Source organism: Nymphaea colorata, chromosome 5 (assembly GCF_008831285.2).
Source record: "Nymphaea colorata isolate Beijing-Zhang1983 chromosome 5, ASM883128v2, whole genome shotgun sequence".
Lineage (NCBI taxonomy): Eukaryota > Viridiplantae > Streptophyta > Magnoliopsida > Nymphaeales > Nymphaeaceae > Nymphaea > Nymphaea colorata.
The window spans coordinates 26,572,189-26,586,739 of NC_045142.1; the positions used below are offsets into that span (position 1 = coordinate 26,572,189).

Consider the following 14,551-nt stretch of genomic DNA (forward strand, 5'->3'; position numbering starts at 1 on the left):
CAGAATGTAGAGAAAAGATACTGGTATAATTGATTATTGTTCTTCTTCTTTAACAAGAATCTTAGCCGCCCATAGTTTTGGTACAATTAGATTGTTTCTTAAACAGTATAACAATTACATCATATTCACAAAAAACAGAAAAAGGGAAGAGAGGAAGGATATCACAAAACGCACGAGACGGCTTTTTAAGTAGAATTTGAAGGCTTCCTATGATCTTGGCATGTTTGCATGGACCAGTCAGCTTCGTAAGATCGAGAATCTTGTGGCACAGTAACGGCGACCGATTCCTGCGGCTGCGACGCATATACATTCGAGGCCTCCAGAATTTCGCGGCGCACGCTTTCTTCGATCTCGTAAAGTTTCTGTGCTTGCAGTGCTGTGAGATACAGGGCACACACAATGAACATGGCCGTTAACCCGAAGACTCCGGCAGCTGCAAAGAGTCCCGTCCTCATCACCAGGCAGTCCGTTCTAGCCCTTGCCCAGCCGTGTAGGTGCCCGGACTCCACAGCAATGCCGATCACAAGAATGACTTCCCCTACTGCAAAGCAGATCCTGCACCATAACCTCTCAAGAATTTTACATAAAGAATGGGGTGGCGGGATGTCAATTGTGAGTGTCAATGTAAAAATATATTTTAAAAGAGATTTCTTATTGTTTCGGCAGGTTGCCGATTTGATTCAAACACTGATTTTGTGATTTGAAAATTTCATAACGTGGTATGATATTTTTCACTCGTGTATAAGCATGACAAGCTCCATTATCTAAGAGGCAAAAGAAGAGAACATACCAGGTACCCATGAAGAAAAGCAATGCCTGCCATTTCATGCTCTTTGCTGTTGATGAGTATGACATCCACACCAGCAATGGTGGTCGCCCGGGGTTGGAATCGGAGGTCTTGGTAATGGCCGTCAGCAAGTATCCATGCTCCAGACCCATGGCAATGGCGAGCAGCAGCAGTGAGACTAGTGAACAGACGAATGGAGTCCTGCCACTCCCACTGTAGAGGCAGACCACCTTCCGCCCCTGCCCAAGTGCCATTTGTACCCATGTCACCTTCGGACAAGAACAACATTCAATCGAGTTAAAAAACAGGGGCCTTCACCACATGCTGTAGCCTGTATTATAACATCAGTAGAATTTTCAACATCTGCATCTAATGACTATCAATGGCTCCTGTTTTCGACCATCGAGTTTTGATCATGCAGACTTGATTTTGCTATTAATCGAAGAAGCATTTTCTAGAGTACTCTTGCAGAGTTAAAAATTTGCTTTTGGTTGCAATAGAAGCAATAGGAAGTTCTATATTTTTTCAATTAATCAAAATAATCTAAGCAGTACTGTGTTTGGTAGATATCAATTCATCCTGTCGTTTTCTTTGGCCCCATATCCAAAAGGGCAGGCTACCAACCATGACACACACACACAGAGAGAGAGAGAGATAAATAGAAAGCATTGGCAAGGTTAATGTTATGGGGCTACGTTGTTTTGATAAATTCACAATTTTAGAGCCTGAGAAATTCTACAATTTGAAGATTTTTCTTTAGATAAGAAAGTAATCTCTCCTCTCTCCTTTTATCATGTGGGGTTGCCAAAAAGGATAAAGGCCACGGATATCAGATTCCCTTTGCAGTGCCTCCATTTCCAAAAAGCAACAACATCAAGTGCCTTTATTGGGAATCTCTTCTTTGGGAGTTCACAAAAAACCTGCAAAATGGGTGCACATTGAGTGAAAGTGGAAAAGAACTATGTTTTGGAAAATCCATCCAATTCGTGGCTTTTCACTACAATTGAAGGACAATTTTTGGTTAACTCGCAAACATGGGACGGAAATTCCCATTTCTCAAATCCCATACTCCCCAAAACCGACATAACCAATAGTTTAAAAATCTGGCGATTCTCTATAGCTAACTTACACAATTAGAAAACATATGTGTGTGTACGTCAGCAAAGAAAGCCCATTCTTTCGTGTTTGATAACTCATGCACAACCACTTTCTTACCTATAAACAACTAAAATTTTGCTTTTTTTTAAAAAAATCTTTTGCCTATATTATATTATAAACCCCTCCCATCACTCTTACCAACTTACTGACGTAAGACAAAAGATTCTTTAAATGAGTCAGAGCAAACGATAACACCCAGGGTGTATGACTGTGTTGTGCAAATTAGTTAGACACACTTCTTACTGTCTAATAAAAAGGTCAAAACTCTCACCGTTCCCCCAATCTTTTAAGGTATTGACTTACTTTTAGTGCTTTGAATAAGGTGTCTGCATATTTGTGCATCCTTTTTACAAGAAGTTTGCAACTTAGGGATTCAACCTGACCACCTACCAACCTCCACCCCACCCATTGTACCAACGCCCCTGATGCTACTTGCGGGTTCAAACTCAAACTGGATGCTTTCTCCTCACAAGAATAAGGTAGAAGTCAAAAGTAGGGAAAACTCAAACTGGATGCTTTCTCCTCACAAGAATAAGGTAGAAGTCAAAAGTAGGGAGGTGGCGAAATGACACAAGCGTTTTATGCCTTAGTCTAGAAGAAGTCTCTTTAGATGGTTTCTACCAAGTAAAATACAAAAAAAAAAAAAAAAAAGCAAATGTTGTGTGTGTATGTGTGGATTCAATTCACACACATATGCATTGGCCTATATCAAGCTCTACATGGAAAATTGAAAAGTCATAATTCCCATTTGTCCGCAAAATAGGGGAACGTGGCGCGTGCTGAGGTCATTGAGTTCATCAATCGAACAAGCATTACACACATAAACTAAGAGTTTGTGTTAGGATAGCAGTTTGGTAGCCCACAAGGTGCACAACACCTTATGGTCAAGGGTTCCTTGGCAACCTAACTTTTCTTTTCTTTTGTCAAAAAATTGTGCTTGTTCATTTTGAAGTCCGACTCTCCAATGATCTTTTTGGATTTGAAACTCTACTTAAAGAAGATCTTATGTTTGATGCCAGTCAAGCCCTTTAGAATATAGCGATTTTGATGCATTGCTCGTGAAATATGAACAAAACAAACACTTAGCAAACTCCACTTACAAGTCTTTTGGTGGGAAGAACATTCGGAGAGTGATCTGCTCCAAATATTATGGTATATTCATGAAACACTAAAACTACTACTGTTTCATGAACCTACCCTAACATTTGAGACAGATTCATCAGACACTCCCTGATTCTCTTTGCTACTAAACGACCTCTTAAAGATTGTATTTGTTATTTGATTTATAATTCACATACTTATATTACCTACTCAAGTTGGTAACCCTAAAACAAAGTCGCTAACCAAACTAGAAACCTGAAAAGAAAGAAAAAAAAGTAAAAAAACTTTCCAGTCCTTCGTCATATCAATTCCATAAAGAATTTGATCACAAAGAGTTTTACGGATCAGTGTCGTATATATATAGAAAGAGAGAGAGAGAGAGAGAGAGAGAGAAAGCAGTTGAAGTTTTTTAGAGTAATCAAACTTGAAAGGACAGTTTCATTACTTCCAAATGATTCAAAACTTCAACATCATTCACTCATTGAAGTTTCAAGAAACTATTGAAAATGGAGACGTCTTTGACGTTTGACATACTACCAAAAAAGTGCTATTCCAATATTAGATGCGATTGAAACGAAAAAAAAAAGCCTAATTATCATTGGACGTCCACTTTCAGATTGCATCAACGACTTGACATTGTCATCACAACCAGTTTCGAAGAACTTGTTTAATGCTTAAACCAGGTTTCTGACGCTATCATAGGAATCTTTTTGTTCAGATCTTAATGCCTTGATGATGCACATACCCAGCAGCTCAAGGCAGCACCTTCACCAACCATCACATATTAAAGTGGTCTAGTGTGATTGCCTAATTACTGTTTCAATCATAGTCACAACAAACTTTCTCCCGTTTTAAATGGTGGTAAGGTTTTTTTTAGTATAATAAAGTGAGCTTTAAAAATTTTTAAAAACAAATATGAATTAAAAGAAAAATTAGAAAACGAAAAAAAACGGTTTGGCATTAAAAAACATGAAAAAATGAATAAACTAAACAATAAAAAAAAAACTGTTAAAAATGTGTTTTTTAAAGTTTTAGTTGCATGTGCGTCTTCTTTACTATGGTTTGAATCTCCACTTATCTGATAATCCAAGTGCCCCTCCAGCCAAATTTTCTGGCTCGCAGTGTTGGTCTGTTTTGATCTTTATAACATCTGAGAAGTTCGGTCATCTAACATCAAGGACAGAAAATTTTTTTTTTTTTGGAAAAATCTAGGGGTGGAGCCACGGGGTTTGGCAGCGCCTTGGCCCTTTTAAAAATTAAAAAAAAAATACATATACATTTAAAAAAATCTATTTTATCTTATATAAAAATTTTAAAAAATGATATTTCAATGCCTTCAACTATAATTCACTCCCTTCACAAAAAATTCTTAGTTCTTGTCCCCCACGTCTGAGAAAATCATTAATGCACATAGTACATTTTGATGGAGGAGCAAGTGAAGCAAACGGGATTTAAGCCACGCCTACCATGAGTAAAATACTCAATTTAAATAGTTTTGAGAAAAAAATAGTGATTACAGCATTGGATTCAATGTCCTTGAAAGAAAAGAGAGAAACTACGGTTTTGAGGAAAAGTGGGGACGATGGTTCTAAAAACTTCTATAGGCGAGTTGACTAAACATACCAAGCAAGGAGGGAAGATCAGTACAAACAAATCAAAGCATGACAACCGACAGGATCAAATTGCCAAACAAACAAAAAAATTATTGTAGAATACATACAAGACAGACCTATCAAACGCAGAACATGCAGAAGTGAAATAAGACGAAAAGAATCCGCAAGTTTAGGTTTAGCGATGGCAAATGTCGGCAAACGGCGGTGAGGAAGAAGACGAACTTGTAGATGATACTAATATGAAATACCTCTTGCCAAAAGGAATACTCGTTTTTCTTTCTGTAGCTAAAGAGATCACCGATAAAGAGATCAGAAGAAACATATATGTAGAGAGAGAGAGAGAGAGAGAGCAATGTGCACACACACTTGAAAGAAATACAGAAGGCAGTGTCTTTCATTTGATCAGAACCGTGGGAGATGCTTCTTATGGCCTACATAATAAACTGGGTGCATTGCGTTGGATTCGTCTTGAATAGAAAAGTTAAGATCTCAGTTGTTCAATTTTGAAGCAATCTCATTTCTCGGCATCTCTTTAGAAGCCATATATTTTCTTAAGAAATGCCTAATCTAAAGTTAGTTTTATGACTGTGAAAGGCACCTCCGACGCATACGCAAGGGACTAAAACGAGAAAAGTGGGTGCAGGAAACCCGTTGCTCTGTATGTGTGTGTATAGAGAGAGAGAGAGAGAGAGAGAGAGTAGTTACCTCGCTTTTCATGGATTCAGCAGTGAGGCAGAAAACGAAGGAGGAGAGGCCGCAGAGGACACAGACCACCATGAGGGTGGTGCCGAATTTGCTTCCGAGGTCTGTTTTCCGGCGACTTGGTGTGAGGTCCGCATGTGTAACCGCCATTTTTTCCGGCCAGATGGCCTCTCGATTTGCAGACCGTCTTCGGCCGCCTCTCACCGATCGATAACAACCATCGTGTTCTTATGCATTCTTCGTCATCCAACAAGTAATAAAGAACCAAAGAGAGAGAGAGAATCCAATTTTGCCTTGCAACCGCAGCCTCATCTGGCGTACAAGAAACGTATGCCCAATGCCTCCCTTCTCATATACATCTTGGATCAAGCTACCTGATCTGATCCATTCTCTCTAGGGGAAACCAGTATTTGGATCTTTGAAACGGGAAAATTGGGCCCATAAGGGCATTCTTCCGTCTGACTGGTCGGTTAGGTGACCCAAATGTCCATGTCGGAGGACCTGACCCGTATTCCTTTTGGATCCTTTGACCGTATTAGGTAGGAAGTTTGTGGGTTTGACGGTTCGGGATCTAGGATCCTGATTACTGCAATATTTTCAGAACTCAAAATCGGGTCCGTTAGTTTGACAAATTGATAATTGGCTGGATCGGTTTAGCAATCCAAACTCCCTTTCTCACCAAAATGTACAAGATAACACCCAATGCAAGTTGGATCTGGATCAAGGAATGCCTTTTACTTTACATTTCAGGATCCAAATTTTGCAAATCTTTCTAAGATAAGATGGATTTGCATTGGTTTTTGTAGTTCTTTAGATCCAGGCAATACTGGTTGCACTTCAATTAGCATTTGATGCATTGGAACCAATTTCAAACCCATTTAATTTTCTAGGTTCGGTAAATAGCTCAATGCAAGGGATAGCCTCCTGGTATAGGCCAGTAAGAAACTGCTAACTGCAGCTATTCCCATGGCCAAGCAAATTATGTGGGATCACAACATCCAAAAATTAGAAAAACAGGAAGAAAATATTGAGGAAGATTAAAGACAAGTTCCCCAATAATGGTAAGGGCCAAGTCCAGCTTCAGAGCACGAAAGAGAAAAAGAAAGAAAGGAAAACAAAAGAACAAACCACTACTAATTGACTACCGATGGTTATAATTATGATTGCCTGCATAATAGAGCAATTACATCTTCGGATTATTATCTTTTCCGCTTAACTTTGATTTATCAAATGTCTTAAATAAGAAGGCTTGAACAAAGTGATCAAGGTTGAAAACGAACTTTCAAAACATGAGCACTAAATATGTATTTTGCTTTAATCCATCCTCATACTTAGGTCGCAAGATTATGAAACGGCGAGATCAACTGATAGTTGTCTGCAATCACAATAACAAGATGATCGGTTCTCTCTCTCTCTCTCTCTCTTTCAATATATATATAACTTGCATAAACCTAACCAATTGTCTTTTCTTTCTACAATTGAAGGCATATTGGACCAGATCTCTCTGTCTCCCTTGTTCCATCCAAACGACCACGAGGATTGCCATCTCTACAAAGTTTATTCATTCCAATTTCTGTCAGAGGCTTCAATTAAAATCTAACTGTACATATTTTTTGAGATAGGCATCTCCCTGTACATATTCACAAATTATGCCATCTGAAAGCTACAAGTTGTATAAGACTTGCTAAGATACGCAGGAAAAGTCAACATTGCAAAAATTTGAAGACCCTCTCCCATTTTTTAGCAGCCACCCTCCTTTTAACAGCTGCATCCCTTTTAACAATAACTACCCAAATGAGAACAGCTCTCAACTTCAGCCAGCCCAAAGCAGCTTTATAGCTCTTGGACATACAGGGAGCAAAATCTGTTGACAGATGCCGCCAAGAGTCCACATGTCTGCCATGGAAATGCCAATTCTCTTGGCCCCAGTCACTTATCAAGGGCCGGTCATGTGAGGGAATCAGCAGGCCTTCAGGCACCAAGTTATGACACGGTTGGGAGGCGGAAAAGGGTGAGCATTGAGGCCCATCCAAGTTATCCTCGTGCTCTACGCTCTCTTCATTAGAGCCTCTCTCATACATGAAATTGCATTGTTGAAGTGGGTCATAGACTGGCCTGGTTGCAAGAATTTCCATATCAACTGAACTGGATGTGCTGCTGACGCTTGCTTTTTCATCCAACTGATCTACAAGTTCACATGGATTGAAAAATAGGCTCAGAACATGTAGAGTAAAATTTGACCCTCCCAAGGATTTCAGATGATTCAACCTGACCCAAAAATTCCAAACGATGTGTAAAAAAATGCTGGATTAAGTCAGAACAGGACACATGCAAAATGAATTTAAGTTGCCTGATTCAATGAGAAGTTCCACCTGTTTGTTGCTTAGTTTTGCAAAAAAATCAATGCAACTCAGCTTGAGAATACTAAACAGCATACTGAAACTTTCTTTTTTGGTAGTTTTTTTCTTAAGTTGAAAACAGAAAATAAATGTTACAGTTTTTTTTTTATTGTGCAAGAAAATACCATGATATAGATGTCTCTGATCCACTCGGCTCCAAACTGGCCTTTGAATTTGACTTTGAACATAAAAAACTCAAGAAAAAGTCATGAACCTTAACCATGCAACCAAGCTTGTTGACTGTGAAATCCTATACCTTGATATGGTCCAACTGTTGTCGTTTGAAAGCTCTGATTTTGAAAGCTGTGATTAGCTTCTTCAGCACGAGGAGCAGCATCAAGCATCCCCCTCTTCTGTGGCTCAGTTATACTTCGCCAATTTCTATATACTTCTTTTTTAATGTTGTCCACAATTTCCTGCCAGAGGAAAACAATTAAATACAAAAGGGTGATGAGTTGATAATGTGTGGGGCTTGGAAGTGAATAACAAAAATAATATGGTCCAGTTATGGATGAAAGCCTCGAACTCCATCCAGACAAACATGAATGTCCTTTACAAAACATACTGCTCAAAATAATGAAACAGTAATGGTGCACTAAAGAAAATGACACTATTTCAACAAAAACAAAAAAAGAGAAGTGACTTGGATTCATTCAGGTAGAAAGTAACTTTATAGAGCAGTAAATACCTGTTGACCAATGTCAAGGTCATGTATGGATTGGAGTTGTCCATCAGATAAAATTCCCATGACTTCATAGATGGAGTTGAACAGAAGCACAACTTGCTGATCAGTCCCAACAGCAATGGACAAGAAAATATCGTTGTTAACATTGCATGTTCTTGCATGTGCAGCAGTTGAATCCCACTGCTTGTTTGACATTAAAAGTACCTGCAATTTAATGTGGTCAAGCAATAGAAAGAACCAAAAGATCAATCCAAAACAGAAATAGCTAGACCAGGAAAAGAAACTGTGATTAGGCACTTACATTTCGTAGTCCCTCAGGGTACACAACCAAGTGCCTCAGGAATTCTTCAACAGTGTTAATCCCCTTATCTGCCAGCCTTTGATGGAAGATGCCACCTTTCATGATGTTCTCCAGACGCCAAACCTCATCTTTTAGTATCGGAGGATAGTGCTTCCTATAGGCTGCATTTTTGTCGTGGAAAATCTTAATAAGTATTCAAGGTCCTTGTGCTTGGAGGCAATAATCATAATAGTATTATCACTAGCATCACATAGTAAGATGACGCTGATATTTTTACAAGAAAATTGCATGAAATCTTCATATTTTTCAGAATTAAAGAAGTCAATATCCTGCTGGATAGATTCCTTAGTGACAGCAACTCATTTGTAAAGCAATACAGGAAAGGTTTTAATTTTATGTGTTAGAGTAAAGAGCTAACCACATGCAGATACCATTATTTATGGCACATCTAGAAAAGAACCTTATAGGATAACTTGGAGTGGTCAAGGATAGTCCCTCTAATTGATAAGAAAAAAAAAGCTCAATGAAGTCCTTTAAACAGCAGAAAACTTCCTAATGAACATAATAGATCACCTAAAACTTCCTAATGAACATAATAAGCATATTAGGAAGAACCAAATATCTTGCTAGCAAGCACAAGAGGAGCAAGCAAATTAATGAGAATGCAACAACAGAATGATGTCATCAATATTACAGCTCCATTCTTGATCTACCCATATGGACTGGTATGTAAAACTCTTGGTTCATCATTATGATATAATTAGTTTCCAATCAAAGGTTCACTGTTTCACAAATATTAAATTAGTACCACGTCATTTGATGCAACTGAGATTTTGGCCCATAGCAGGTTGATTAGATTCTAGCTCACTAGGTTGCTTCATTAATCAGTATGAAATTTTTGAACTTTAAAATGGTTGGGAGGAGAATTTCACTTACATTCTCCACGATGATCTTTAACAGGAAAGGCTTCAGTTTTTGCTTCCCTTATTCTTTCCACAGTACGACTGTCATGCAGGACTCTGGCACCCAGCCGGAATTTGCGGCTAGGCATCCAGCACGAATTGTCAGTGATATTGAGATCTGCAACACTGCCAACCCCATTTCTCAGAGAAATTATAGTATCTCCTATCAACAGGGGTCTTTTTCCTTCCCTTTCACGTACTACACTAGTAATGAAGTCTTCCTCAGTCCAATCTTCCTGATCATCACTTGCAAATTCGCCCCGGAGGATAAGGATTTCAACCTTGAGTGAAGATAAAGGACCAGAATTGACAACCATTCCAGACGAGTCAAGAATGACAATTTGAATGGCTTTTCCACCATCCATTTTGATTCTGCTACCCGTGAATATTGGATGACACAATTTATCATTAAAATGCAACCGGAATCTTCTCCTTTCAGACCCCTCAATCTGCCTTTCTGGAAACCTAGAACAAATTGAAAAGAAACGGTTACAATTAGTATCACAAAAACAATAATGCTGAATCTCCTCCACCCCCCACCCCCCAAAAAAAAAAACGGAATATCACGCATATGCCTCCGTGTACGTGAAACTGCAAAACCACATGCAGCTGCTGCATCCACAGATGGAAATGTCCAATCACTGGATGAGCACTCACAAGTCACCAATAATTCAAAGCAGCCTTCATATAATTCAACTAATGACCAGAAAAATTAAAGAGAATTCATAACCAATTCAGTGATGGATGCCTTAGGGACCCTCAAACATAAAGCATTCTGTATAACACTTGGTAAACTTCAAGAATGAAATCCAAAGCAGGTGTCATGAGCAAAGTAGGGGTGCTGAGTGAGCATCACATTAAATATTAAGTGCAGTGAATAGTCAAAACTTTTTCTTTTCTATCAGGAGAAAGAGAAAAAGCAAGACTATGGAGGAAGTAAACTATCCAAGAACTGCCTACAGGGATGGATTGGTGGACAAATTGACACGACAGATCTTTTAATCTCACCTGTAAATCTTGTGGTTATAGAGCACCAACTTACGTTCCACCTCTTCTCGCACCTGAAAACATATTTAATAGAAACTTGCTCAAAAGACCGAAAATTTGAGGGTATACCTCTGACAGAAAATAACTGTTGGAAATAAGACGATGAAACTTGAGGATAGGCAATTACTATACCTAAGAAAGGACTTTCTGGAAAAGAAATGGGAAAAAGAGAGAAGAATTTGATGCAGTTTTCTTGTAGCAACAAGGTCTGTTACAAGGATAACAAGGACCTTCAAAAAACTTACTCAGCTAGGGGAATTTTTCCTGACAGTTACAGGGGAAAATTAAAGAAAAAGTGGACTGAATATGTGAACATCAGGTTTGGGGTTAAGATAGACTCTTAACATGTGTACTTGAACCTAAGTTCCAGAAAGGTTAACGTATGTCAATATGAACTGCTATAAATTAACCTGTTAGGAGAAGTACCCTCACATGCATGAAGTAAACAGCCACACTCACCAATTTGCGGAAAAAGTTCTCTAGTATTCTCTGGTCTGTTTCACTTAGAGCACTGCAAACAAGAGGAGACATTCAAATTTCAAAGCCTGTACCTAAGCATCACAAATAACTGAACAGAAAAAACAGAGCAAATATCTACTACACATACAGTGAGGGAGCATGAAGTCGTGGACGTTTGGAGCAACAAGCAGGACATAGAGACCCATCCTCCTCTGTATCAAGGATCCGCTTGTCAACCATTTCAGATATCAGAGAAGCAAAAGTTTGAGATTTTCCTTTTTCCCACCAAAGAATAATTTGTGGCAGAAAGGCTGAAGATATGAACCCAATAAAGCTAGAGACAACTAATTACAAGACTAAGGTAGAGATGGTGGGTTGTGGTTTAAAAGCAATTTCCATGCTTCCACAAGTACTAGGTTGAGAAAAATCAGGGCAGCCCACAAACTATCCCTCAGCAGAAGCCGAATAGGGCATCTGGACAAAAACTACCGATAAAAACTCAAACCCCATAAAATGAAGCACAGATGTGCAAGATCCAAACTTATTTTTGCAAGACAATGAGATTGTAACCAAGATGAACCCAAGACAGAGGAATAAACCCAAGGACAGCGGAAGTTATTCAGGGACCTGATACTTTCAATAGTTTGCAAGGCATCACATCTGCAACAAGCAAAATGGACGTACCTTACACTCTCAATGCTAGAAAAAACAGGTATAGAAAGTATAAAAGCCAATCCCTAATCGAATTCTACACCAGAAGGCAACTACTCTTGATAGGTAATTGTCCTAGACTTCGAAACTCCAACATGCATGAAACAAACACTGACATAAACGGTTTAAACCAGAAAGACGTCACCACTATGGAAAAAAGGACCACAAACTGATCAAGAACTCAGCCGTAAACCACGCCAACCCCCACAACTGACGACGAACTAGAAAATTCAACGCTGCCCACTAATACCAAGATCAAAGTACAGGCTTCGACCTCAAAACAATCAGGAGAAACAGACGAGGAGACACTAAGTAGCTCTTTAACAGTTACAGAACGCGAAGATAACCTCAATACCAGAATGACTAAAAATGGAAGTCAGAAACATCTATTTATACAACTATTTGCTCAAGTATTCCAACCAGAATACAGAAGCAGTGACGGAAGGAGATCCAATTAATAAATGTTGAAACAGAAAGTTCCTCGAAGTTTACACCAGGATGAGGGTCATGGGGGAGCCGAGTAACCCGTAAAAGGATTAAGAAGAAGGAAGAGGAGGTGAAGAAAGAAGAAGAAGGTGGAAACCCTAGGAGAATAATTTTTAGCGCCGGAATCGAATCGCCATTTATTCTGCTCTTATTTTTTACATGCCGCGGCACAAAACTAAATCAGAAAGACACGGAATTAGAGTGACTGAGATCTTGTGGATACGAATTTCTAAGAAGATCCAACGAGGAATAAAATACAGGAATTTGAATTTACGGACTCGAACGACTAAACGAATAACGCCCACACAGCAAAATATGAGGAAAAAAGGGAGGGGTGGTGAGGGAAAGAGAGAAAATTTTTACCTTTTAGAGAAGAAATTTGCAGGAAGGATCGTCGAAGGAAGACTCTCAGAAATTTCCTTCTGCTCCCCTTTTTGTCCCCATTCCTTCCTCTTTTCCTCTCCCCATCTTTTCTCTCTCTTTTCCATTTTCCAATTTTTATTTCGGAGAGGAGGAGAGAATGAAAAGCGATGTCGCCATCCAGAAGTCAGCAACGCGCTCCCGCGGAGGAGGAGGAGGAAAGAACTCCCCAACGTTCAAAAACTCCGCGGGCTTCGGATCGAACCTTACGCGACTGGATCTTAGATCCCGATCCAAATCAAACTCGTTTTTTCCTCGTATAATTAAAATTGCTGAAGACATGGTCAATGATAATTGAGTCATGCCACACTCCTCAAAGAAGCATTAAGAAAGTAATTCTTACTAAACAGAAACAAATTTTATACACATTAAGATAGAGATGATGACCAAAGCATAGAGGAATTGAATTCTTCCAGTCATCCTTCCATCCAGTGGCGGAGCCAAAAATTTGTTGGAAGGTCATTGATTCACAGTCTTCGGGACACTTACATATATAACAAAGTAAATATTTGAAGACCTTGATGTAAAAATCAAAGAAAATTAAAGATTTAGTATGGACAACTGCATACACCAGCCTATATATGTGGCTCTGCTACTGCCTCTATCCGACTTCTCACACACACAGCTGGATGCCTTTGTGAATAGTTTGCCAAAACATAATTAGTTTTTGATAAATGTGAAAAGTTTATATAGACTCACCCATGTTGGTGTGCCACAAGAAGTTGATGCCCCATGTTGCAACCCCAGTCCTATAAATTGAACTCTTTGAGTTGTATGAATTTGAAGAGCATGTTTGATAGCCTCGAATATCATATCAAATGTTTTTATGAAACCTGAGACCTACGATTCAAAGAAACAATGAATTTCACCATGGATCTCATATCCACATTAAGGTGCCATTTGACGGCATAGTGAAATTTTGAGCCGTCGTGGAAAAAAAATACATGGTAAAAAAGTTGGACTTCTCTAGATCCGACTTTTTTTCAGGATAAAATTACCTTAATCCATTGAATTTGGCTGGGTAATTTTTCATGTGTTTAATTTGAGTATGAAAAGCCGTACAAAAATGGTAAGTTTCTTCCGATGCATAGTAATCAAACAACACCTAAGGGACCGAAAACTTATCCTTGGTTTTGAGATCCTCAAATCGCCTCAGATCTCGAAGCAAACATAAATAGAAGATGAATGGCAAGCAAAAACTAGCCTTATAATTCTGATCTAATTGTCTTTTGGTCAATTATTGGTCAATATTGCGAAGAATGAATTCAAAGTATGAAAGGAGTTTTGTGCCACGCCTTTTCTTACAACAATCAAAGAAGGGTTGTTGGAAGGATTTAGATTAGAAAAGAATTGGTCAAATGCCATAAAAATTCACCAAATATAGGTCGTTTTCCATTGAATGGAAAAAAAAAAAATATCATACTTATCAAAACTATGATGTATCCTACTCATCAAAATCACATTTTAAGTTGCCAACAAACTAAAAGAGTGAAAAAATTACGAGGAAAAACTTTTTCCTGCAGTGGTGACTCAATATGCTGATGCTGTGTAGTGGAAATAAACTCTCCCTAGAAAGTAGACCTAAAAAACTCTTTTCCATCCTATCAAACATACCGTAAAGGTGTAAGTTGTCAAAACATGGTTTGGGTTTTTTGAGTTTTGTACATTTTGTCAAACATGAACTTAAATGTAGTTAGGTTATTCCAAACAAAACTATTAG

The 14,551-nt window shown here is 38.6% G+C and overlaps 2 protein-coding genes across 3 annotated transcripts; both read right to left on the bottom strand.

Annotated features, from left to right (window-relative positions):
• Positions 1–5: 5 nt before the first annotated feature.
• Positions 6–5,671, bottom strand: LOC116254475 (protein MODIFYING WALL LIGNIN-1). 2 transcript variants are annotated; one of them, XM_031629878.2, is made up of 3 exons: positions 5,365–5,671; positions 791–1,026; positions 6–555 (listed from the first exon to the last, which is right to left on the bottom strand). In XM_031629878.2, the coding sequence occupies exons 1-3, from the start codon at positions 5,509–5,511 to the stop codon at positions 186–188; spliced, it is 753 nt and encodes a 250-aa protein (XP_031485738.1). In that variant the 5' UTR covers positions 5,512–5,671; the 3' UTR covers positions 6–185. The 2 variants fall into 2 exon arrangements, with proteins under 2 accessions (XP_031485738.1, XP_031485737.1); XM_031629877.2 differs by having other exon boundaries at positions 791–1,056.
• A 1,237-nt stretch (positions 5,672–6,908) lies between these two features.
• On the bottom strand, positions 6,909–12,905 carry LOC116254876 (calmodulin-binding protein 60 E-like). The gene is made up of 9 exons (XM_050078043.1): positions 12,775–12,905; positions 11,363–11,426; positions 11,215–11,266; positions 10,717–10,769; positions 9,683–10,173; positions 8,747–8,907; positions 8,449–8,649; positions 8,017–8,176; positions 6,909–7,546 (listed from the first exon to the last, which is right to left on the bottom strand). The coding sequence occupies exons 5-9, from the start codon at positions 10,071–10,073 to the stop codon at positions 7,065–7,067; spliced, it is 1,395 nt and encodes a 464-aa protein (XP_049934000.1). The 5' UTR covers positions 10,074–10,173; positions 10,717–10,769; positions 11,215–11,266; positions 11,363–11,426; positions 12,775–12,905; the 3' UTR covers positions 6,909–7,064.
• Positions 12,906–14,551: the final 1,646 nt, after the last annotated feature.